General features: G+C 46.1%; 1 protein-coding gene across 3 annotated transcripts in view; it reads left to right on the top strand.

The window, feature by feature from the left end:
* ADCY2 (adenylate cyclase 2) overlaps positions 1-22,954 on the top strand; it is a 414,481-nt gene that overhangs the window by 97,530 nt on the left and 293,997 nt on the right. For all 3 annotated transcript variants that reach the window (XM_043601271.1, XM_043601263.1, XM_043601281.1), the window contains exon 3: positions 20,373-20,534. In XM_043601271.1, coding sequence (XP_043457206.1) covers positions 20,373-20,534 — 162 coding nt within the window. The remainder of the gene's footprint in view (positions 1-20,372; positions 20,535-22,954) is intronic.

Here is a 22,954-nt window from a genome sequence, read left to right as displayed (position 1 = left end):
GAGGTCCTGACCATCCGTACATGCAGAGTGGAAACTCAGTGGAAACACTTAAGCATGTAGAACAATCTCAAACAATCAGCAACTCTGAGCTATCAAATGATGCTGTTATCCAACAGAAGAAATTCACTCATTGAGGTATCAATGCTTTTTGGTCAGAATCATGGATCTTTTTGAATGTAAGCTAAAATGCTGTGTTTTTCAATAATCTGGGTTTGAGAAGAAATTGAGTAGTGTTGAGGTAGAACAAAAATTCAAGAAAATTCTTAGGAAACAAAGTGGCTGGTGAGAGACTTTGAGGGATGATGGTGATATCCGAGCAGATGTTTACGCCCCCTCATCCAGAGATGATGAGGTCTGTTTCCCTTTCATCCAGGGACAAAACAACTTGATATTCTCCTCCAAAAGAAAAACAAAATGGTACCATCCAAAAGACTGTGGGCCTCGCAGGCAGGCTCTAGATTTCTAGGCCAAGCAAGGTTGAAAAGTGGGCTCAAAACAGAACGGGTCCAATCTCAACAATAGTCTTGGATTGCACCCCTAGCTCTCAGGATTGGTCCTCTGGCTTGAAGGTGCCCAGAGCAGGGGAGAGGCATGGGACATCAGTCATAGTGTTGTAACATTTTGACCTCATGCTTACTGATAGCCTGAGCCAGGCACAGAGAGTCCCTTCCTACATTGGGGGGCACCCTTCACTGGGTGGGACACAGCTTCAACATGGTGGGTGCACCCAGGAGAAGAAGCTAGGCATAGCCACACTTGTAACTGTTCCCTGGAGACAGGACCAGGCTGCTGGAGGAACGAAAAGCCCCTCTCTGGTTCCTGATGTACATGTGATCACAGAACAGAGGCTAAATCTACATTTCTTGATGGCCAGCGATAATAATTAGAAGAAATCCCCAAACTGTCATTCATGCTCAGGACCACCCACAGCTCATTGGAGTTGAACTGCCCTCCTTCTTCCTGATCACACTACGCAGTTTACTTTGTGGCCATCCCCAAATTAGTTCCCACCAGAACTCCAGGGGTGAGGCCAGGCAGAAGCCCCTGCCCAGGGCATTCTTGTCAACCCTCCGTCGGGACAGAGAGGGAAGAACGGACCTATTGTCTCACGCTGCCTCTCGCACCTCGATGACCTAGAGTTCCCACAGCTGCCTGGCCAGGACACGGGCTTCGGGCAGCCTCCCCTGCATCACTGTCTCTTCTGACTCCAGTCTCATTCTTTGCCCTCCAGGGCTGATGCGGTTCTCAGAAATCAACTGGAGAGGCTAAAGATACAGGAAACTGAGTTTGGAGGCCATGCACGTATACTCTCGTTAGAGACCGTTCAGGGGAGTGCTCGTGTCTTATGGATTCATAGTTTTACAGCTCCTCTTCCGCTGTGATTCACCCATTCATTTCTCTAGCAGCTTCTTAGAAGCTTTGCAGTAAAAGAGTCAATGACCCTGGTTTTCAATGGGCTTTTACCAACACGTGGTAATATATTTCGTGCTTGGCACCATGGAAATGATGCAGCATATTTGGAGGTCAGTAAGCCGGAATCATTTTATATGAATAATCTGTATCATGTCCAGGCTTTGCTCTCATGGCCCTTCTCCCTGGAGGATTCTTCTCCAGGATAAAGCCGTCCTTTTTCTGGGCTTCCTGGCACTCCCTGAGTATCATCTATAAGCACCTGTCCCCGCTGGTCAGGGAAGCCAGTTTATCTGGGGCCTGTGGAGCCAGACTCCACTCTCTTTGCTCTCCGCCGTATCCCGTGCGGAGGACAAAGCCGGACGCACAGTAGGTGCTTGGTCAGCATTGCTTAATGAGCGAATAAATACCATGACATCTGATCCCATTGGTTCCCTTCTGTACCCAGAGTATTTGTGTTTTGGTTTCCCCTGGGTTCGTGACATTGTCATAAGTGCTTTTCCTTGTTCTTAAAATTCTCCTCCTCAGATTTTAAAAGCATCTGAGAAGTGTGCAGTTAGTTGTGGAATACAGAACTTAGTTACGACAACATGGATGGCTCTTGCGGCCGGTATGCTAAGTGCAGTAGGCCTGACGGAGGAAGGCAAAGACTGTATGATTTCACTCAGATGTGAAATCTAAACAAAACAAACTCTGAAGCACAGAGGACAGCCGGTGGTTGCCAGAGAGGCGGTGGATGGGGTGGGGAGGAGGCGTGAAGTAGGGGAGGGAGATTGAGAGGGACAGACATCCAGTTATAAAATAAATACGTCACAGAGATGCAAAGTACAACATCAGGAATACAGTGGGTAATATTGTAATAACGTTGGTGACAGATGGTAGCCACACTTACCTGAGTGATGTACGGAATTGTTGAATCAACACGTCGTACACCTGATACGACATTGTTTGTCAAGGGGCATCTGGGTGGCTCAGTCAGTTGAGCATCTGACCCTTGGTCTCAGCTCAGGTCATGATCGCACTGTTCTTGAGTTCGAGCCCTGCGTCGGTCGGGCTCTGCATTGACAGTGCGGAGCCTGCTTGGGATCCCCACTCTCTCTCCCTCTCTGCCCCTCCCTTGCTCTCTCTCTGTCTCAAAATAAATAAATAAACTTAAAACAAAAAAGCCATCGTATGTGAATTATACTTAGATATTACCAATTTAAAAATTGCGTGCAAAATAGTAATTAAAATGCATCGCAAAAGACGCACACATAAGCCAACAAGCGAACAGTAGACAATGAGAAACCAGTCGTTTACATACATAAACCTCTTTTAATCTTCCTGGTGGTTGCTAATACATGTGAACTTTAAAGATTTTAAGTAATCTCTACCTTAAGAAATTAAAAGAGATAACTTTTAAGTCTCACAACCCCGAGATCAAGAGTCACATGCTCTACTGACTGAGCCAGCCACGCGCCCCAGTCCACATGAACTTTGAAGCTAGACGGCCTTACTGCTCAAGTCCTATCAATTTAGTGACCATGCGGACGTTGAAGGCTGAGCTCAGAGGCCAGCGGGGGGAGTGTGGCAGTGTGGGCTGTGGTGCCAGCCCTCCAGGGTTTCACCCCACATGACAGGGTGGACCTGGGAAAGGGGCCGCCTGTCTCCGTGGCCTCTGTTTCCTTCTCCCCTAAACAGCGCTGCGTCACAGGGCTCTCACGAGTTATGTGGGCTCTTTGATGATTATCAACATGCAGACCAAGGGGGAGCATGGTTCCAGCCCCGAGAAGCCCAGCCAAGCAGTGGAAGAAAGACAAGCCTTGAAGGTCAGTAGTAAATTGAACCCGTTTAGACAAAGGCAGCGATGGTGTCTCAAGGAGCGAGAACAGCACGAGGGAACTACAGACATTTTAGAAGAGCAGCGTGAACACGCATTGACTTGGCCCGTGTGTGCCCTTCAAGGGCGTTTGTAAACCATGAGAGAGTCCCTGGAAGGCAAGCTGAGCCAAAGTTGGGGCTGTGCCCTTGCCGTAGATGTGCTGTCATGTGATGGTCTGGCTCAGTTCCCTTGGCTCCTGGGCTGGCGAGCACCATCCGGTAGGTTTCTGGAGGCAGTTTCGGCCTCAGCATTCTGACTTCATGCCCTTCACCTCGCCGTGCGTCTTCATGGTGCTCCAGGTGTGCTGTGTGTCTAGGGGCACCTGTTAGACGGAGGGACCCCGCCATTAGGTGGCAGCGCTGAAGTCACTTATGAACCAGCAACAGAAAAATGCAACTAAAATGGGCCCAGACACGAAGCTCAAATAGGAAATAGCGCAGAATCTAGAATCACGTATCTCTTTTAATTAGAACCCGTTGCGTCTGTCTTAACATAGGCATGTTCGAAGGGATAGAACCGTGAACACGTGCGGAGTGTGCACGTCCCCGTTTTTGTTTACCGAGCGCCGCTCTCGAGACCGTGCTGCCTCTGTGGTTGGGAATTTACATGTACTCATTAATATTTAGGTACTGAGAGTGGGATTAGCACTTTAGAAATAAATATCGTACGTCCGGTACTTTCTTGCCCTTGCAGTGACGTTAGAGCGACACGGAGCCTGTGAAGATGTCTGGTTTGCTCCTGGTTCGCATGACAGCGGGGGTGGGATCATGTGTCTTTCAATAGCCTGGTCCCTACCGTGAAAGTGTGAGTGCCATAGGCTCAAAACGTAATAACCCTGAGGTTTTAAAGTGATCCTGAGGAAGACCCCATCCTGCGCAAGCCTTAGGGCCCCAGATAAATGGGACAGGACTGTTGGTACAGTAGAACAGGAGAACACGAGGGACCCGGGTGACCGTCTTGCTGGTGAGCTGGAATTGGGTACTGTGGCAGGAAGTTGTGTAATCCAAGAACTGAAAGCCCCGCGGAGCCAACGCAAACACTAAAATAATTCATTTTTACAGCTCAAGGAGATGCATTCTTCCTTTTGAGATTTTCCTCTTTGAGAATGAGAAAAAGAAAAAAAAAGGCAGACAAAGGCATTTCGAATTTGGTGGGTCTTTTTGTATTAAGAGCCCATTGTATACACACACTCCTCCACTGAATGTTGATTTATGTAGATGTTGACTCACAAGTTTAAACCAGAGTCCCCAAACAGTATTTGTTTTTAGATGAATAGTTCACTTATTTTCTCTGCATGAGTTTTTCTCCTCTGAAGCACTGGCCTTTCAAATTAAATAAATATAATGTTTCAAAAGGATGTAGGCATGAATATTCATAAAGACCAAAACAGTGAACATAAATAAAAGCACTTTTATATAACATCTAAATTTTTTTTTTATGAGGACCTTACTTTGTGGAAATTTTTTTTTGCACTTCTAAGAGGATATTCGAAGTGATTTTCCAGGACACTGTTTCTTCTACATGGTCTACCTGTTTCCACATAGTTTCGTACGTATTTCCCTTTACATACGTAGAAATCAGGTGGCTCTGGCTTACGGCACAATCCATTCACCATAGATTCAGCCTCGTATGGTGTTGAGCCTTCAGTAAAATATCTAAACAACTAGAGGAATGTCAAAAAATAAAGCAAAATAAAATCAGAGTTAAGTACCCGGGAAAACATGGCTTGTTCATACGCAGAGTAGGGCCGAATATTCTTAGGTGTTTCTCTAGATGTGCCTGTGATTTAAAGGTTAAGAACACATGAGGCGCCTGGGTGGCTCAGTTGGTTAAGCGTCTAACTGTTGATTTCAGCTCAGGTCACGTTCTCACGTTTCTTGGGTTCGAGCCCCGCTTCGGGCTCTGTGCTGACAGCGTGGAGCCTGCTTGGGATTTTCATTCTCTCTCTCTGCTCTTCCTCCTCCCTCCCCCCCTTCTCTCTCTCAAAATAAATAAAGTTAAAAGAAAAAACACATGGAAACCTTGCGTGATTATTTGCTGGGAACCCAGGCAGTGAAGATCTCCTCATCCCACTGCCTCCAGGGATGGAGGTAAGAGTGGAAGAGCTGAAAGAAAAAGATAAACACAAATTAAGGCTGTGGTTATTTTTGCCCGAACAGCTCGTTTGAAAGGAGCCGGCGTGCCGTCATATTTGATTGATTAACTCAGTTTCGGGGTTGTCAGGGTATCTTATTTTAAGTGATCCCTGGGATTACTGACAGAAGGCAGAAGGCACAGAAGTCTGTTTTACAGCACTGGCTACCTCGGCCTGTGACTGTCTTTGAACTTGACCGCGGAATAAATGCTGAGTTAATGGCAGCGTACTGTACAATCTAAATGTGAACGGTAATGAGAGTGAAGTTAGTATTATCTGAACGGTAATGCGGGATGGGAAGTTCTTCACACGGAGGGTGGGATTATAGCACTCAGGTTCGCTCAAAGAAGGGGCCGCTGAGAGACGACCGTGTCCTTGGAGTCACTTGTGAAAATCTAAGGTCAGAAAGGAGAAAGCTGTTTATCACATTCAGAAAAAAAAAAAAAGTAATAATTAGGGGCGCCTGGGTGGCGCAGTCGGTTGAGCGTCCGACTTCAGCCAGGTCACGATCTCGCAGTCCGTGAGTTCGAGCCCCGCGTCAGGCTCTGGGCTGATGGCTCAGAGCCTGGAGCCTGTTTCCGATTCTGTGTCTCCCTCTCTCTCTGCCCCACCCCCGTTCATGCTCTGTCTCTCTCTGTCCCAAAAATAAATAAACGTTAAAAAAAATAAATAAAAAAAAAATAATAAAATAAAAAAAAAGTAATAATTAAAAAAAAAAACCCACCAAAGAACATATTATTTTCTCCTAATCATGTAAGTAGAAAAAAAATCAGTGGATGTATTCTAACAAACATTTTGCCTGATTGCTTCCAAATGAACTTGCTGGTTTTTTTCTTTGCATTTGATGAGAGAAATAATTTTTACAAAAAGGGACTCCGGTGTTGGAACAAGCTGTTTTGAGTGGGGCAGATGGATTCTGAAGGTTCTTTTTATTTTGAATAACACGTGCTCCATTAACCTTCAGGGATTATGGCGGAATAATGTTTTTTGTTTTTAGCTTTAGCAGAAGATTATGGCTTGTTTTTATGCTGCTTTAGGACTTTGGGCAAAATACTTAACCCTTCAGCACCTTGATTTTCCTAGTTGTAAAATAAGAAAATACTGGTGAATAAATCTTGTCATGTGTATTGAGCTAGGCAACATATCCATTTCAGGTTGGATGATTATCTTTCTGTCTACTCAGAGATATTTCTGGCAAACATCCCCACTTTTTCTCATTTCTTCTGCTCTTTCTAAAGACTTTATCACACAGTTTGAAAACCTTGTGGAACCTGAGCATTTTGGTGAATGGCTTAGAAGCCATACTTACCAATTATTCTGCCACAAGTTATCATTTTGCTGAAACGGCCACAACTCCTGGGAGTCCCAAAGGAAATGACCTGTATCTTAGGTTTTCATTACCGCAGCAAATCACTTCTGATGGCGGATGGCTACGTTAGGTTTCTGCTCTGAATGCTGAATAGCAAGCGACCTCTAAATCTAAGTGGCTTATAGAATAATGGCATATTTCCTATTTCATCCTAACCAGTCTGTGGGTTGGCTGACTTTGTCTGGACCCTACCGGGCCAAACAGATAGGATAGATTCTAGACTTTGAGTTGGGGCCAGATCCTGCTCCGTATGTCTTCAGTCCAGACCCATTTGAGAGACGAGTCCTTCTGGACCATGGCCTCCTCATTGTGGAAGACCAAAATACCAAGGGGGCTGGCATAAATGTAAATTGAGGCTTCCTAGAAAGTGGCAGGCTGTCGGCCCCTATTCTGTTGCTTGAAGGAAGTCACATGGCCAAGTCCAAAGTCAATCAGATGAGGATGTATACCACCGCTGATTTCCATGGCCAGGTCAAGGAGAGAGGAAGAATTGTGGACAGATACTGTATTCTGCCACCTCTGGTATGTTAGGAAACCCTGTCTAACTGAGGAGCATTCAGGAATGCTTTGTGTTCTCATTTTTGTCTTGGCCAAGTAATCATTATCCAAAACAAATCTTTAAAAAATGTGAATAGATGCTCTGGGAAAGGGGAATGTAAGGGGAAACACTACACTGTTTTTTTAGGCCCAAGGAGCACAGCTTAGATGCTTTCACAATGAAGACGGTAGCCCACACTCATACGTGGTGGTTTGCTAATTGCTGGTGGGAAGTTGACCGATTTTTCACTCTAAACTCACCAGAGTTACAGACGGACTCTGCCGTCACTATGTGACTATGAGGTGGGGAAGGAGGTAAGGGAAGTAAATGGATACGTTTGGAAATTGGCCTTCATTCCAAGCCATTTCAAGTGTCTTCTCTGTCATAGCTAATAAAATGCCTTATATAGTGTACAGTTCAAAAAAATGCTAGGGGATACATGAATACGAATGATGAGTGAAGAGGTGAAAATGGCACACAGAGATGGGCGGATACCCAGAACCAGACCAGGAGTCAGGAGGAAGAGAAGGAAACCACGTCAGGGTTCCCAACAGACGGAGGGCTGGGCGGACAGTCAGCTGCCTTTGTTCCCTGAGGAGGTAGGGGTTTTTACATCCTACTGTTCTTTTTTTCAAGCTTTTTAAAATTTATGATCTCCCTCCTACTTCCTTTAAATGAAAAGAGGCACAGTGGGAGCTACTGTTTCTCCTCTGGTTCCATCGGTCTCCCTGACTCTGAATAACATTTCAGAGGAATTTGAGAGGTACGCGGTGATTCATGATTTCATCATTACTCTCTGCAGCCCCAGTGCTGTCAAAGAACATAGTCTTTTGCCTCATAACACAGGCATTTGAAGAAATGTTTTCGTATTTTATCCTGATGGGGTTGATACTTGGGAAATCTTGGCTGAAGCTAACTGTGGAGGAGGTAGAAACGCTTTTCTATTATTAAGTCATCAAGGTGTCCCCAAGTTTTATTCTGAGTTATGGCCATAAAGGAGGTTTGGGAATAGTATAAAGTTCATTTCCAAGGATTTCTAAGTATGTTTTTCATGGTAAGAAAGATGGGGTTCTACTTGAACTTTTCAAGGGTTGACTGAGAGATACTCTCCGATGACTCTGGGACAACTCCGTTTTCTCCTGTGACACGAGGGCTTCCCGTCAGCAGAGTGGAGTAGGGACCACACAGAGGAAGGTGTGTGATGTGGATCTGGGCCTTTTTGCTTGTTTAGTGGAAATGACACTGGAAATAAATATATGTATTTTTTAAATCCTGGTCTTCGTTTGAAAATCAAATTGGTATCTGTCTTTCTCTGACTTACTTCACTCAGCAGAATACCCTCCAGTTCCATCCACGTTGCTGCAAATGGCCAGATTTCATTCTTTCTCATTGCCAAGTACTATCCCGTTGTATATATAAACCACATCTTTATCCATTCGTTAGTCGATGGACATTTAGGCTCTTTCCATAATTTGGCTATTGTTGAGAGTGCTGCTATAAACATTGGGGTACAAGTGCCCCTCTGCATCAGCACTCCTGGATCCCTTGCGTAAATTCCTAGCAGTGCTATTGCTGGGTCGTAGGGTAGTTCTATTTTTAATTTTTTGAGGAACCCCCACACTGTATTTTCACTCATATGTGGATCTTGAGAAACTTAACAGAACACCATGGGGCAGGGGAAGGGGGGGAAAAGTTACAAACAGAGAGGGAGGGAGGCAAACCATAAGAGACTCTTAAGTACGGAGTACAAACTGAGGGTGGATGGGGGGCTGGGGGAGGGGAAACTGGGGGATGGGCACTGAGGAGGGCACTTGGGATGAGCACTGGGTGTTATGGTAACCAATTTGACAATTAATTCTATTAAAAAAAATAAAATTGGCATGGAGGACTCAAGAAATAAAATCTGGTAACCAGGTCAAAGAAAAGAAATTATTCATCGCAATTCACTGATTTGTCGATTAACTCAGTAGGTGTTTAGCACCAGACTTTGACCATACATTTCCCGTGTCCCGTGGGTCTTTCTGGTTCGAATATTGCTAATTCCCTGCAGCGATGGCCACCAGAGGATGAGTGACTGACCATTGAACCCAATGACAACCTTTCAGGGATCAGCGTGGGTCCCACGCACATCACCCCGGAACAGGATTACAGTAGAGAGTCAAATCCATCCACACGGGGCGGGGCCCAAGAGCATGTATTTCTGACAAGCTCCCGGGTGAGCTGGGGCCCAGGTGCGAGGCGTACCCATGGTGTAACAGGCGTATGAGCTCCACAACGGAAAGGACAGTTCAAGGTCATTGTTGGTCCAGGGAGCACCGAGAAGTGCCGAGGAAGCCTGTGTCCCCTGTGCCGCATGGACCGTGAGCCCACATATCCACCCAGCCAGAGGTCATCAGACACTTACAGGATTGACAGTGGGAAGTGGGTTTCGTTTTCGTTACTTGCGCTGAAGTGGTTTCAATTATTTACAGCTTGTGTGGGTCTTTTAATGAAGAGTATGTGCCCGTGATGTCTGCTAGTCTCCCGTATCTTTGTCACCCGTCAGGGCTTGAGGTGAGCTGGGCGGAAAACCAGAGGCGTCCAGCGACCCGCCAGGTGGCAGTGGGATTGATACACGTCTGGGGAGTGCCCTTGGGTTAACACCTCCCCGAGCACACGCCTCTCGTCGTCAGTCAGCTGCCTCGGGCTTCCCTGCTCACAGCTTTCGTGCGTCACTGCACCCACCGTGTTGCATCCCTTCCTTCTGCAAGTATCTGTGGAGGTCTTTTATGTGACAGGTCTTGTGCTCAGGTGCAGGGAAGCACCCATACGCAGCCCTTGTCCCTGTGAGCCTGCATTTACATGGGGGAGACGGAAAAGAAGGATTAGAAAACTATCAAAGTAAACGCTCCGATTCCAATAATGATACGAAGAACTGAAAACGAGTTGATTCGCTAGGGCATGAATGGGGAGATATTGTCAGCAGGGGGATCAGTGGATTCTCTCTGGGGAGGTGGTGTTTGAGTTGGGGAGCTGTGAATGACAGGAAGAAGCCAGCCAAGGGAGGGTGGAGGAAGAACACTAGGGGCAGAAGAACAGAACGTGCAAAGGCCCTGAGGTTCAGGGACCAGTGAGAAGGCCAGTATGGAGGGACTGTGGATGTGGGTGATGGGAGTTGGTGAGAGAGGAGATTGGAGGTGTCAGTCAGGCCAGAACATGAGGAACCCTCGCTGGCATGGATGAGGACTTTGCGTGTTTTATATCCTCGGTGTTACAGAAAGCCAGTGGCGGGATATACACCGAGAGGGAGTGGCGTGGCCGGTCTTAACGTGTTAAAAGGTCACTTTGATTACCGTGACATGTTACCTGATGGCTCCATCATAGCCCAGGAGTATCATTCCTGTTTTGTGGGGAAGACACTTAAGGTCTGATTTCGTAGCAACTTGGACGCATGTGATACTGAGTTGCTGCTTAATCACCATACTGTGCTTTCAATTCCCCGAACTTCTAACTGCAAGTTCGTACCCTTTGCAGATTTCCCCACGGACCTGCCATCCTAACCACTGTTCTACTCTTCCTACGAGGGTGGCTTTTTTCAGATTTTAGATTCTACATCTATGTGGTGCCCTACGTATCAGTAAATCATCAGTGCCCTTCTCTTTCGGACTTATCTCACTTAGCATGATGCCTTCAGGGTCCATCCGTGTTGTTGCAAAGGGCGGGGTTTCTTTCCTTCTCATGACTGAAAAATACGCCACTGTGTGTATGTATCTCTTATCTTCATGCATGTATCTACTGATGGACGCTCAGATTGTTCCGTCTCTTGGTGTCGTGAATAACGCTGCAGCGAACTCGGGAGTTTTCAACATCCTGTTTTCATTTCATTTGGATATGTACCTAGAAGTGGTAACTGTATTGCAGCGTGTGAAAGTATCGTGTTGTACACCTTAAGCGCACACATCATCTGTAAATTGTATCTCAATTTTAAAAGAAACCCTTGAACTTCTGGGTGGGAAATTCATTCTAGAGGGCACTAGTGTAGGCGGATGCTTTTGCAAGAATCCAGAGGTGATCGTATGAGTTGGACTAGAGGTGTAGCCCCAGGTGGAAAGGGGTAGGCGGATTCAGGATGTCTTCTAAGGATCAAGAGAACGAGGAAGAGAAAATTATTAACGATAGTTCCTAGGTTGGGGACTAGAAGTTTCATTAAGTGAGATGGGAGAGAATGTGAGGACAAAAGTTGGAGGTTGGAGGGTTCAAGTCTGTGTAATGAGAATTGCTCCCCCGTAGTTGAGCTTCTTCTGATGATCTAGAGTCTCTGTAATGCTTTCCTGTAAATAGTATTAATGACGATTTGGCTGTTGTGTTTGTGTAATCTACTGTGGTGCATAAGCATGAAATTCAGAATTAGATCTTAGGACTGAGACAGTGTGCTCAGCCTATAGACCCGTGTAAAGTCTTGTGAGCCTCTGGGAAGCCAGAGTGGTTGAAAAGAGAATGGAACCTGAGAAAGTTCCAGAAGCATCTGGAAGCATCCATGACATTAATTGTGTTGAATTCAACCTCAGTCAGAGATCTAGACTTCCTCTGTGGAGCAGACCGTCCTTCCCTTGACTCGTACTTGTGGGAAAGCCTGTGTCTCTGAGCAGAGGAGAGGTGGCTTCTTAACTGATACCAGAGCTGAGGTTTGATGGGATTTTAGTGGGGTGGCATATGTGGATTCCCCAAAGTCTGTATATGGATACGCATGCACACACACAGGGATTACATATATGAACATATATGTATATGTGTATATGTATATAATATACATGTGTTTCTCTGTATGTGTATATGCACACACATATAGAGATATAGATACAGATGTGCAAGTGCATACCCTCCCTACTGGGAGGACCTGGGAAAGAAAAAGGGGAAAGGGGAAGAAGATAAACCTAAAAAGAGTAATCATAAAGAGACTCACAGAAGCCTGACATACACTGATGTCTTAGCATTAAACATTGGTATGACTGAGGGCCCCCAATTAAAGAAAAGGCTGTTTGCACAGTTGTGATATTTGTACTAAGAAATGGAACAGTGACTCCAGTCCTTGTAGAAAGTATGATCGATAACAGAAAAGAAAATACTAATCTAGATGAAAAGGTAAGTATCATTTTGCATCTCAACAAAAGAGCAAAGGGGGAGAGAGGCAGACCAAGAAACAGACTCTTAACTGCAGAGAACAAACCCATGGTTACCAGAGGGGAGGTGGGCGGCAGGGGTGGGGGGAGGTGGGTGAGACAGGTGGGGGGAATTAAGGAGCGCACTCGTCGTGACGAGCACCGGGTGTTGTATGGAATGTTGAATCACTAAATTCTATACCTAAGACTGATAGTAGACTGCATGTTAACTCTACTGGAATTGAAACAAAAACTTAAGAGGAAAGTTAAAGCACACTTCTGGCTAAATATCTTGCTAGCTGTTTCCAGACAAAAATGTAAATTCTCCTAAATAGTGGCATAGATATTCTCAAAGCCAGCAATCCTTTGAGGTGGAAGGGTACCATTCAGAAAGAAAAGTTTTGTTCATATTTAGAATTTACTTCCAGAATGCTCAGTTAGATCGATACAGTCAAGAATTCCCTCTTTCCCTTGGGAAATTTTGCGAAACTTTGGCGTTTGTAGTCGTATTCTAAAACAACAAGCGACCGCATGAAAAGAACTACAATTCATGCTCCAGTCAAGCAGGTATAATTCCTATGGCTTTTAGTGAAATCTCTGTCTTTGAAAATTAAGCTAGTACTTTCAACACTGTGCTATTTTTGATTTCTCCGAGATTTGTGGGAGAGAACAATTCGAGGAGCTCGTCTTCTGATTATAAAATACGTATGTTCACTGGGATGGTATTTCTCTTAGCACTATCAGCATAAAAGAGTAGAAAATGTTTCTCAGATGGTGTATCCTCAACAGAACCATGGCGATTTACATAAGTAATCCTGATTATCTTCCTGATCGTGCTTGCTTGTGTGTGCTCGGGGAAGTGGGGTTAGACAGCAGAGCTGCGTGAGGACAGTAACGCTGGGGTACCATTTGGATGGAAAAACTGGAAGCTCCATCTTTGAAGCTACTGTTGACACGTCTGGGAACGTTCTCCTTGCCATTGAACTCTGAAACAAATGTGAACCACACTCTGAAAATCCACGGACTTTGCGCCAGGGACCTGGGTAGTCAAAGACCAGATCTATGTAGAGTCAGGTTAGGACCATTTCTGTGTCTTTCTAACCGTTGCTTAAGTGGTACCTCAGCTCTTCTCCATGTTTGCAACAATTTTTCCGTTTAAAAAAGTAAAAAAAAAACACATTTGTATGAAATGATTTGTGATTCATTCATAAACCGTAAATAACTGTGAAGTTTATTCTTTATCCTCCACGTGGAAATGGCGTATGAGATGTAAAATGAGGGAAAGGAGTTGAAATCGAAAGTCTGGTCTGATCTACGGCATGATCTTGATACTATGGTTTGAACTGTGTCCCCCAAAAGAGCAGAGATGCTTAAAAGCGTAACAGTGAGCAGAGACCCGAGTGCAGAGAGGAAGCCAGGCAGGGGAGGCATGGGCAGAGCACCCAGGAATGAGCATTCTGGGCAGACCCCAGAAACAGCCCTGGAGGCCAGCTGGAGGGAAGGAGTGAGTGGGTGGAGTAAAGGGGAGGTGGCCCCAGGAGGCCACATCTGGGGACTGGTGGCCATTGGCAGGACCTGTACTCTGAGTGAGATGGGGGCAGCTGGAGAGTGTGGGTGGAGAGATGATAAGTTTGTCCTTGAAGTGGCTCTAGAAAGAGGTGAAAAGCCAGTCTGGGGAGTCTTGACCTCCAGCCCATGTAGTTTCCACTTGTCTTCTGTGACCATGAGGGCCCTTGAAGAGAAGAGTTCTGAGCACAGGGGTTAGCCAGAGGAAAGGTTCATCCAAGGAAGGAACCAACTGGACCTGTGTCTTCAGCATCACGAATCTAGCAGCTATATGTTGGCTGGATTAGGGAAAGGAGAATGTTGGAGAAAGGGAGATCCATGAGAATATTACCACAGCAGTTGGATAAGGGGCGCCTGACTTGCCATGAATGATCAGCAGTAAGGAAATGCTAGTGCAAGGAAAATCTGGTGCATCCGTTACTGTGGAATATTTTGTAATTGGTAAAAAGTAAATCATATATTCACATCTCCAGACTTGGAAAGACGCCCATGATGTATAATTCAGTGCTAAAAGCAAATTGCAGAGTAATGCATATAAAGGAATCTAATCTATCCATCAGTAAAACTCGTGTGTGTGTATGTGTGTGTGTGTGTGTGTGTGTGTGTGTGTGTGTGTGTTGTATGAGCTTGGTGTCAGTCAGGACCACCCAAGCTGTGCTTGGGGTCCCACGGGCTTACTGCCACAAAGGATTATGGCAGGTTCAAATGAACACAGCTCCGTGTGGGTCAGCTGAGGGAATCTGCCCCTCACTTGACACGAAGCTTGGGAGGAGGTCCAACATCATGTTGCCATGATTGCCAGGGAGGGGAGGGGGCTTGGTAAGTTGTGCAGTAATTTCTACCCAAAAGATAACATATGTCTTCTTCCCACACTTTATTTGTCAAAGCAAGTCATATGGCTTCCTCTGACTTAAAAGAAAATGCTCACTGCATTGGTACTATGTTCCCAGAAGGAAGGGAGTTAGAAATATTTGGTGATGAGTCCTAATGATTACCAGAAGCATGGAGAATGGGGTGGGACAGGCAAAAACGAGGAAGGATATGCACTCTGGCTCCCTTGTCGGGGGATGGGGAGGAGGAAGAGAAAAGTATGGAAGCGTATTTAACAGATGGGAAGGTCATGAGCCTCGTGGAAGTAAGGGTGGAGAAGCGCAGACAAACAGATGCGAGACTCTGGGGTCCTAAAGTAAGAAGACCTTGTTTTCGAGTGTGGACGTGAAGAATTGTCCACGGCGAGGCTTACAAGTTTGCACCTGGGTTGTTGGGGACAAAGACATCGTGGGCAGGATTGCGTTACCCTGCGAGAGGAATAGGTTTAAGAACATAACAAAGAAGCTCTTAACTTGGTTGGAAACTTCCAGCGCTTGAGGTTCAGGTAGCCCAGAGAGAAAGATGTGGATGTCTCACAAAAGGCAAATGGCGGCCTAAGTTAAGGGAAACACTTCAGTCGGGTGTTTGGGGGAGGAGTTCAGCCTCTTCCAATGTCACGCTGATCCAGGGGTCTGTGCAGGGTCTCAGCAGTCACACCGGTGGCTCCCCTTTCTTCAGCCTCCGGACAGAGACACAGTCAGGGAGGGTCTCAGTCATGGAAATGTCCCCATGGGAACACGGAAACCCAAGTGCTTGCATTCGCCTTTTTGGAGCTTTTAACCCACACGTTCTTTAGATGTGCCAAATCCATTTTGGTTTTACATATGGCCCTAGTTGAAGTTGCTTTGGAAAGAAGGCTAAAAGGAAAAATAGAGCCCTCTGGAAGCAATAAGAAGTGAAGACTGTTCCCTATGTGGGGCTTGCAGCCACACTTGACTTTCTTCTTCCTCGTCCAGCCTGTGGAAGGCTCTCTGGGCACCTCGTGCTGTTCCTGAAATGCTGCCACTAAAATTCAAAACTTGATTTAATACAGCTTGCTTAATTGACCTTTAAAAAAATTCATTTTGTCATCTAAAAATGAACACTTAACAGGAGTAATTGTATTTGGAAAACAGAATGTCTATTCTCCATTTGGTTAATGCAGATAAGCTTTCCGTGTGCTTCCTTTTCAAAGCTCAAAATGTCTGCTGAACTGTAAAATAATTGAAATAATGTTAGAGTTTTAAAGCTGTCCAAAATTAAGCTGTTCAAAAGTTACGGTAATTTCAAAGAACTGCAGGTTTTTGCATTAGAGGAAAACTGTAGTTGTTTAAGAGAGGCTCTTTTTTGTAATTGTCAATTCTAATACTTGAAATAACCATTTTTTAATGTTTCTTTTTGAGAGAGAGAGAGAGAGAGAGAGAGAGAGAAAGCAAGCAAGTGTGAGCAGGGGAGGGGGCAGAGAGAGGGAGAGAGAGAAGCCCAAGCAGGTTCTGCACTGCAGCACAGAGCCCGATGCAGGGGCTCAAACCCAAGAACTGTGAGATCATGACTTGAGCTAAAGTCCAACACTCAACTGACTGAGCCACCCAGGTGCCCCTGAAAATAATCATTTAATACCTCTTGTAGGAAATAGGATTTTCATTAATGCCGTGTGTAGAAATAACAGTGTCTGGATTAAAAATATTTCCTGTAAATTTGTAGTAGAGATTCCAAAGTAAATTTAATTTTCTCAATAAGCCATGACCATGCACAATTATCTATTTACTTTTGAGAGAGAGAGAGTGAGCATGGGGGAGGGACACACACACACACACACACACACACACAGAGCGAGAGAGAGAGAGAGAGAGAGAGAGAGAGAGAGAGAGAATCTCAAGCAGGCTCTGCGTGTCAGTACAGAGCCTGACATGGGGCTCAAACTCCTGAACTGTGAGATCATGACCTGAGCCAAAGTCAAGAGTTATATGCTTAACCGACTGAGTCACCCGGGCTCCCCTCTAACTGACAATTTTGTTAAATGTTCATTGTTGTGTGTTACCATTTATCATAAACCACCAGTCTGTAAACACAAACTGAAAGTTAAGCGTATAGAAATGAAGGAAATATGAACAAATCTTGAAACATTAGCAATTTCGTAATGATCATTAAAAATCGGTCTTACTTACTGAAAGAGTTCAGCATATGAGCCAAGATGTCGGGCACTTCCTGTGATTGTCTTAGCAGGAGGGGAAAGAGCTGCTGTCTTTCCACGTCAGACTTGCAAGAATGTCTTGTGTGCACGTGTGTCTTCTGTTAGACCTTCAGCTTCATGGGATTTCTATCAGGGGAAAGATTTCTATCAGGGGAAAGATTTCTATCAGGGGAAAAATCCCATGAATCCCAGCTTCATGGGATTCCTATCAGGGGAAAGTTTGTCTTGGTCAAGCTCTTTACCAAGAACATGTAGAAGAATTAAACCCGTGGATTGCTATTTGGGCTTTGACACTGACTGGTTGGGAGATATTGGCCAAGTTTCCCATTTCTCTGGGTCAGTGATACCCCTTTTAGAAAGCAGGATGCAACTATTGAAGAGTGGAGAAGGCACTTGTACACTGAGTGCTCCTTAAATGCATGTGCTGGTTCTTGGCAGTTTTGAAATCTGATTTGGGGCTCTAAGAAATCACTCTGTATATTCTCTTCTTGGGAAGTGGAGGCAGGGGACTGCCCCAGTCTGCTTGGGTCGATTGGCACCTAGCTCAGAAAGGTTCCTCCGAAGAATGCCTGGTTTCTTTCCATCAATACTAGGTGTTTTGGTACATAAACTGTCTAAAATATTTTTTTCCCATTCCATATATGGAATAGAAAGTGTAGAATGCTGTATAATAATACATGAATGAAAAGCATCTTCACAGTCTTTTTTTAATTTTTTTTAACGTTTATTTATTTTTGAGACAGAGAGAGACAGAGCATGAACGGGGGAGGGGCAGAGAGAGAGGGAGACACAGAATCGGAAGCAGGCTCCAGGCTCTGAGCCCAGAGCCCGACGCAGGGCTCGAACTCATGGACCGCCAGATCCTGACTTGAGTTGAAGTCGGACGCTTAACTGACTGAGCCACCCAGGCGCCCCTTCACAGTCTTTTTAAAGAGGTAAAATAAAAAAGGATTTACCAGCAAAATAGTATGGCCATGGTGATCCTTTTGCCCATATGTTTTGGCCTGAAGTCCATTATGACTAGACTGAATTAGGAGGAGTGGGCATAGAACAGATGGGCCATACCCAACCAAAGCTCCCTAAGGGGGATTCCTGGATTCGTTTTCACACTCCTGGTAGGATTCTTCTTGGCTGTTATTCTGAGACGCTTGAACTTGCAGGATCTTAGAGAAGATGACCCAGGGACTTCACCCAGTGTCTCGCTGGAGTGGGGCTGGGTACCCCTTCTCTCCGGATACATCAGCTGTGAAGTGACGGCTGATACGCGTGACTTTCAAGTGCCTGAGAGCCAGGATTCTGCATCTGTCCTCCACCTCCAGAACCTCAGAGAAGCTTCATACGTGCTTGTCCAATGAGCAGGTGTTTGGGAGAAAAGGAAGGGGCATGTTTGAGAGGTCCAAATTTCTTTTTAGGTTGCGCCCCTGATCTTCCATATGCCCTTTTGTCTGTGATGTTGTACCCATGGGGCTTATACCGCAGACCCCTGGACAGTGAAATGGTGACCATTACTTTTTGATCATGACCTGTGGTGCGGCTCCCCTTGTTCGTGCAGGAAGGGGGCCCAGTGTCCTTGAAGCCCTTGCTGTCTTCAGACCCACCGTGAGCAGCGCCTGGTGCCCAGGTCCTTCTCGCCAACACACATCCGGACTCCCCGCAGAAGAGCTGGCATGGTGTCTCCCTGCCTTTCCAGCTGTGCTGGGGTTTGGGGTTCCTTATGCAACACGGGTCACTCTGCACGCGGGACGAGCTCTTTCCTTGCTTCGCTTCCCTTTTGTTCTTGAGTGAAGAGCTGTGGGGCGGAGCTCTCCTGATGCTGCTCTTCTGCTTCCCTGACCTTGGCTCTTTCCCCACTTGATTGATCACCTTTTCACCCCCCTCAGTGTTCTTCTGCCTCTGCTGCTTTTTTGACGAAAACAGCCTGTTCTGTTACCTACTAAGCCATTCCCTTTTCCATTCCGAATCTTTCTGTAAGCTCTCCTGTGGCTTTTCTTTCTCACTGAGGTGACGTTCACATAACATCAATTCGCCATCTTAAAAGGAAGCATTTGGTGGCATTTAGTACATTCACGGGGTTCTGCCACCATCGCCTCCATCCCGTCCCAGGAAGTCTGTCGTCACCCCAAAAGGGACCTCTGCGCCTACCAGGTGGTGACTTCCCCTACCCCCTTTTCCAGCCCCTGGTAGCCACCAGTTTGCTGCCCGTCTCTGTTCATTTATCTATTCTAGATAGTCCGTACAAATGGAACCTTACAGTATGTGGGCTTTTGCCTTAGCTGCGTTCTCTTAGCATAATGCTCTTGGGGTTCATCTGTGTTAAAACATGTTATCTCAGTACGTCATTGCTTTTTCTGGCCGACTAGTATCCCATTGCATGGATGTGCCACAGGCCGTGTATCCGTTCATCCGCTGGTGGACATTTGTGTGGTTTCCGCCTTTTGCCTGCTGTGAATCGTGCTATTGCAAACACGTGTGTGCATGTATCTGTTTGAATGCCTGTTTTCAGTTCTTTAAGATATGTACTTAAGAACGGGATCACTGGGTCCTAAGGTGGTTCTGGGCTTAACTTTTGGAGAACCTGCCAAGTGGTTTTGATAACAGCTGAGCCACCTCTGAGCCGTTTCAGTTTGTTACACGTCCACACCACTCGATCCTCTGGTGTCAGCTCCCCCAGATGAAACCCGACCACCCTCCAGGGATCTCCCGACACAGTTGGAGACATAGCTCAGGAATCCAGATGTGTGTTTGGAAGCACAGATACTAAACCCGAGGAGTTGGGGACCGGCTTGCATCCAGATCCAGAGAGTGCTCAGAGTTACCTAATGTCTGCAGTAGTTTGGGGATGAAAGTTGGAAATCTTCAAATCTTGCAAAAGAATGATTTTTTTCTTCCCCCTCACAAGAGTTAGTCCTTTATTGTAATCCATTGGGTTTGTTTGAATGTGCTGTCTTATTTTCTCATAATACTACTCTCTAAATGGGTGCGGTTCGGGGCGCCTGGGTGGCTCAGTCGGTTAGGCGTCTGACTTCGGCTCAGGTCCCGATCTCGCGGTTTGTGGGTCCAAGCCCCGCGTCGGCCTCTGTGCTGACGGCTCAGAGCCTGGAAGCTGCTTCGGAGTCTGTGTCTCCCTCTCTCCGTGCCCCTCCCCAGTTTGTGCTTAGTCTCTGTCTCTTTCAAAAATAAGTAAATATTAAAGAAGAAAAACACAAAACTACACGGGTGCAGTCCGCGGCGTCTTGTGCAGCCTTTCGTGGGCAAGGGAGAGAAGCACTGGGGAGGGGCGCTCTTGCTGACTCTCCCTGTTCTTCTCCCGTAGGTGTCCTTCTTCCTCTTCATTATCTTCGTGGTATACACCATGCTCCCCTTCAACATGCGAGACGCCATCATCGCCAGCGTGCTCACGGCCTCCTCCCACACCGTCGTGCTGAGCATCTGCCTGTCTGCAACGCCCGGGGCCAAGGAGCACCTGGTCTGGCAGGTGGGTGACCAGTGCCCCCCACCCCCACCTCTGGGTGCCAGGGGTGCCGTGCACCTGTTCGGGGTGCGACTGGGGTACCCGGCAGGTGCCCGAGGTGGCTCTGTGTTGCTAGTGGGGAGCCCGCCACACCCCACCTCCAGCAGCGGCATCAGCACGTAGCAGTCAGCAACAGCGAACGTTGCGGACGGCCGCTCCACGTTGCTGGTTGCTGGATGGTCGTATGACTGTGGATGCTTCAAAGCTGTTCTTACTATGCATTGGAATTCAGCACCCTGTTTTTAGAGTGAAAATAACTTACACAGTTAAATTCATAATTCTCCCCCACCTTCATATCCGATAAAGCCCTCTCTTTACAGAGGGGGAAAGATCTCCATTTCCTGATCTTCTGGAAGGTCCGTGGGCATTAAAAAAAAAAATAATAAATCTTTCAAATGCTACGACAGCAAATTTAGCTTTGCTAGTAAGTGGGGTTTCGAAGAAGCCGTTGTGTTTAATTAGTTAAAAGCATTTGAAAAGTGACTTGATTTCCTGCTATGCACATCCATAAACATGAGGGTCAGTGGTTTGGAGTTGTCCCTAAGTATCTTTTTTTTTTACTTGAAACAGGTATGTTCAATTACACTCTGTTAGAAGCAAATTTAAGAAATGCAGCCATGGTGTAAAAACGCCGAGGGTGAGAGAACTGGTTAGGAACAGCACTGCCATTGAAAGTGGGGGTTTAGACACGGATCACACGAGCCCTGTGGGGTCTGAGAAACCCGTTTGTCGTTCACTCGGTGGAATGTTTCATTTGGAAACTTGACATAGAGCTGGAGGCTTATCCTTGGGTGTCTGGAAATCCCGCTTAGCTGGAAAGCCTTCTGGGGATCCCTTTTCTCAACATTCCTCTCCTAGAGCTCCTGTGAAGCCCGGCGTTCAGTCGGAGCGGTCTGAAAGACAGCCTTCGCTGGCACGGGGTGAGCGTCAGAACCCTGGCCCCGATTCTGCACGGTGGGCTCCAGGTTCCCGCTGACTGGTTCAGACGTGGAGCAAAGCCACGTGCCCGCACGCATTCCCTGCCACTGGCCCGAGTAGCCGGCACCACCCGAGGCCCAGATGGCGACCCGTCAGTAACGGATCAAAGGAAGGAACGAAGGTGGTGTTTTATGAAAAGAAGAAACAATGCAGCTGCGCCTGGAAGAGGCGGGGGAAATGTTCCTTTTTGTAGGGGCTCTGCCCCAGCTTTTACTTCCTTGGGCCGCATGTCAGAGCCTCCCTTGAAGATATTTATGGATGTGTCTCTTCTCTCCCATAAATTCCATTTTTCCAGTCTCCCTGGAGTGGGGCTTTGGGGGGGGGGGTGGGTCTGTTTCTGCAGTAGGAATGGGTATGTGATCAGCTGAGCCAGCTGACATTATGACAATCACTGCGGGAAAGCCCTCATCACACAGACACGGGGGCACTCAAGCCTGTTTTCAGGGCTTACAACACTTTCCTGGTTTTAGGTTACCCTAGAACACATCCGCTGAACATTTCGTACCTATCTCTTTGGCCCCTTCATGAATAAATACAGTGTCTGCTGGGGCAGATGTAATAGAAAAAATATCTTGGAAAGGAGGATTAAGATACATGCCTGTAAGGATCAAATGGGTTTAAAAAAAAAAGCGGAGCGGGGGGAATAAATGGTTTGTCAAGAATCTGATGTATTCTAGGTCACTACGTACTGTAGTGAGTTTGCTTTTCTTTCAGAGCATTTTTATTTTCTTCTGCAAGTTCAAAAAATTGGGAAAGAATGTAATCTTAAACATTCAGTTACTCAATTTTCCAAACACACAAAGAAAAACAGTTTTTTTATCAGTGGACAGCCAGAGATAGGATAATTCTGGAAGAGCAAAAAAGAATACAAGTTTTTCATTCCAAATGATTCCATGTAAGAATAACATTGAAAGGAAGCAGAAGAACAGAACGTCAGTTTTCCTTTTCTTCAGAAGTAATTTCACAATGATTCCGAGGGCAGGGAAAGGCAGGATACGCTGACAGATTGAAAATGGAAGGTCCGTTGGTAAATGTCAAAGTCATGAGGAAAAGAGATTTAAGCACCTTTGGCCACTGCTGGACATGTAACCTACAAATAGCACTGCTTTGTGATGGGAGAAAAACACTTCATTGATAACTGTTGATGAAAAGTGTACATAAATTAGGATGATACACATTAGGTGGTTATACTGCCATGGTATAATTGTTTAACGCAAAATTACTGAAAGGCTGTCGGTTTCATATGAAGAAAGAGGTTTGCTGATGAGTGGTGATCAGTGTCCCCCTACCTTATAAACCGCTGAAGACAGAGAGCATTTTGTTTAGCGTGGACCCGTATTAATGTTTGTTTGGGGATACCTGGGTGGCTCAGTTGGTTGAGCATCCAGCTCTTGATTTTGGCCCAG

This window comes from Prionailurus bengalensis, chromosome A1, assembly GCF_016509475.1.
Source record: "Prionailurus bengalensis isolate Pbe53 chromosome A1, Fcat_Pben_1.1_paternal_pri, whole genome shotgun sequence".
Classification (NCBI taxonomy): Eukaryota; Metazoa; Chordata; class Mammalia; order Carnivora; family Felidae; genus Prionailurus; species Prionailurus bengalensis.
This window is presented reverse-complemented; position numbering and strand designations above follow the sequence as displayed.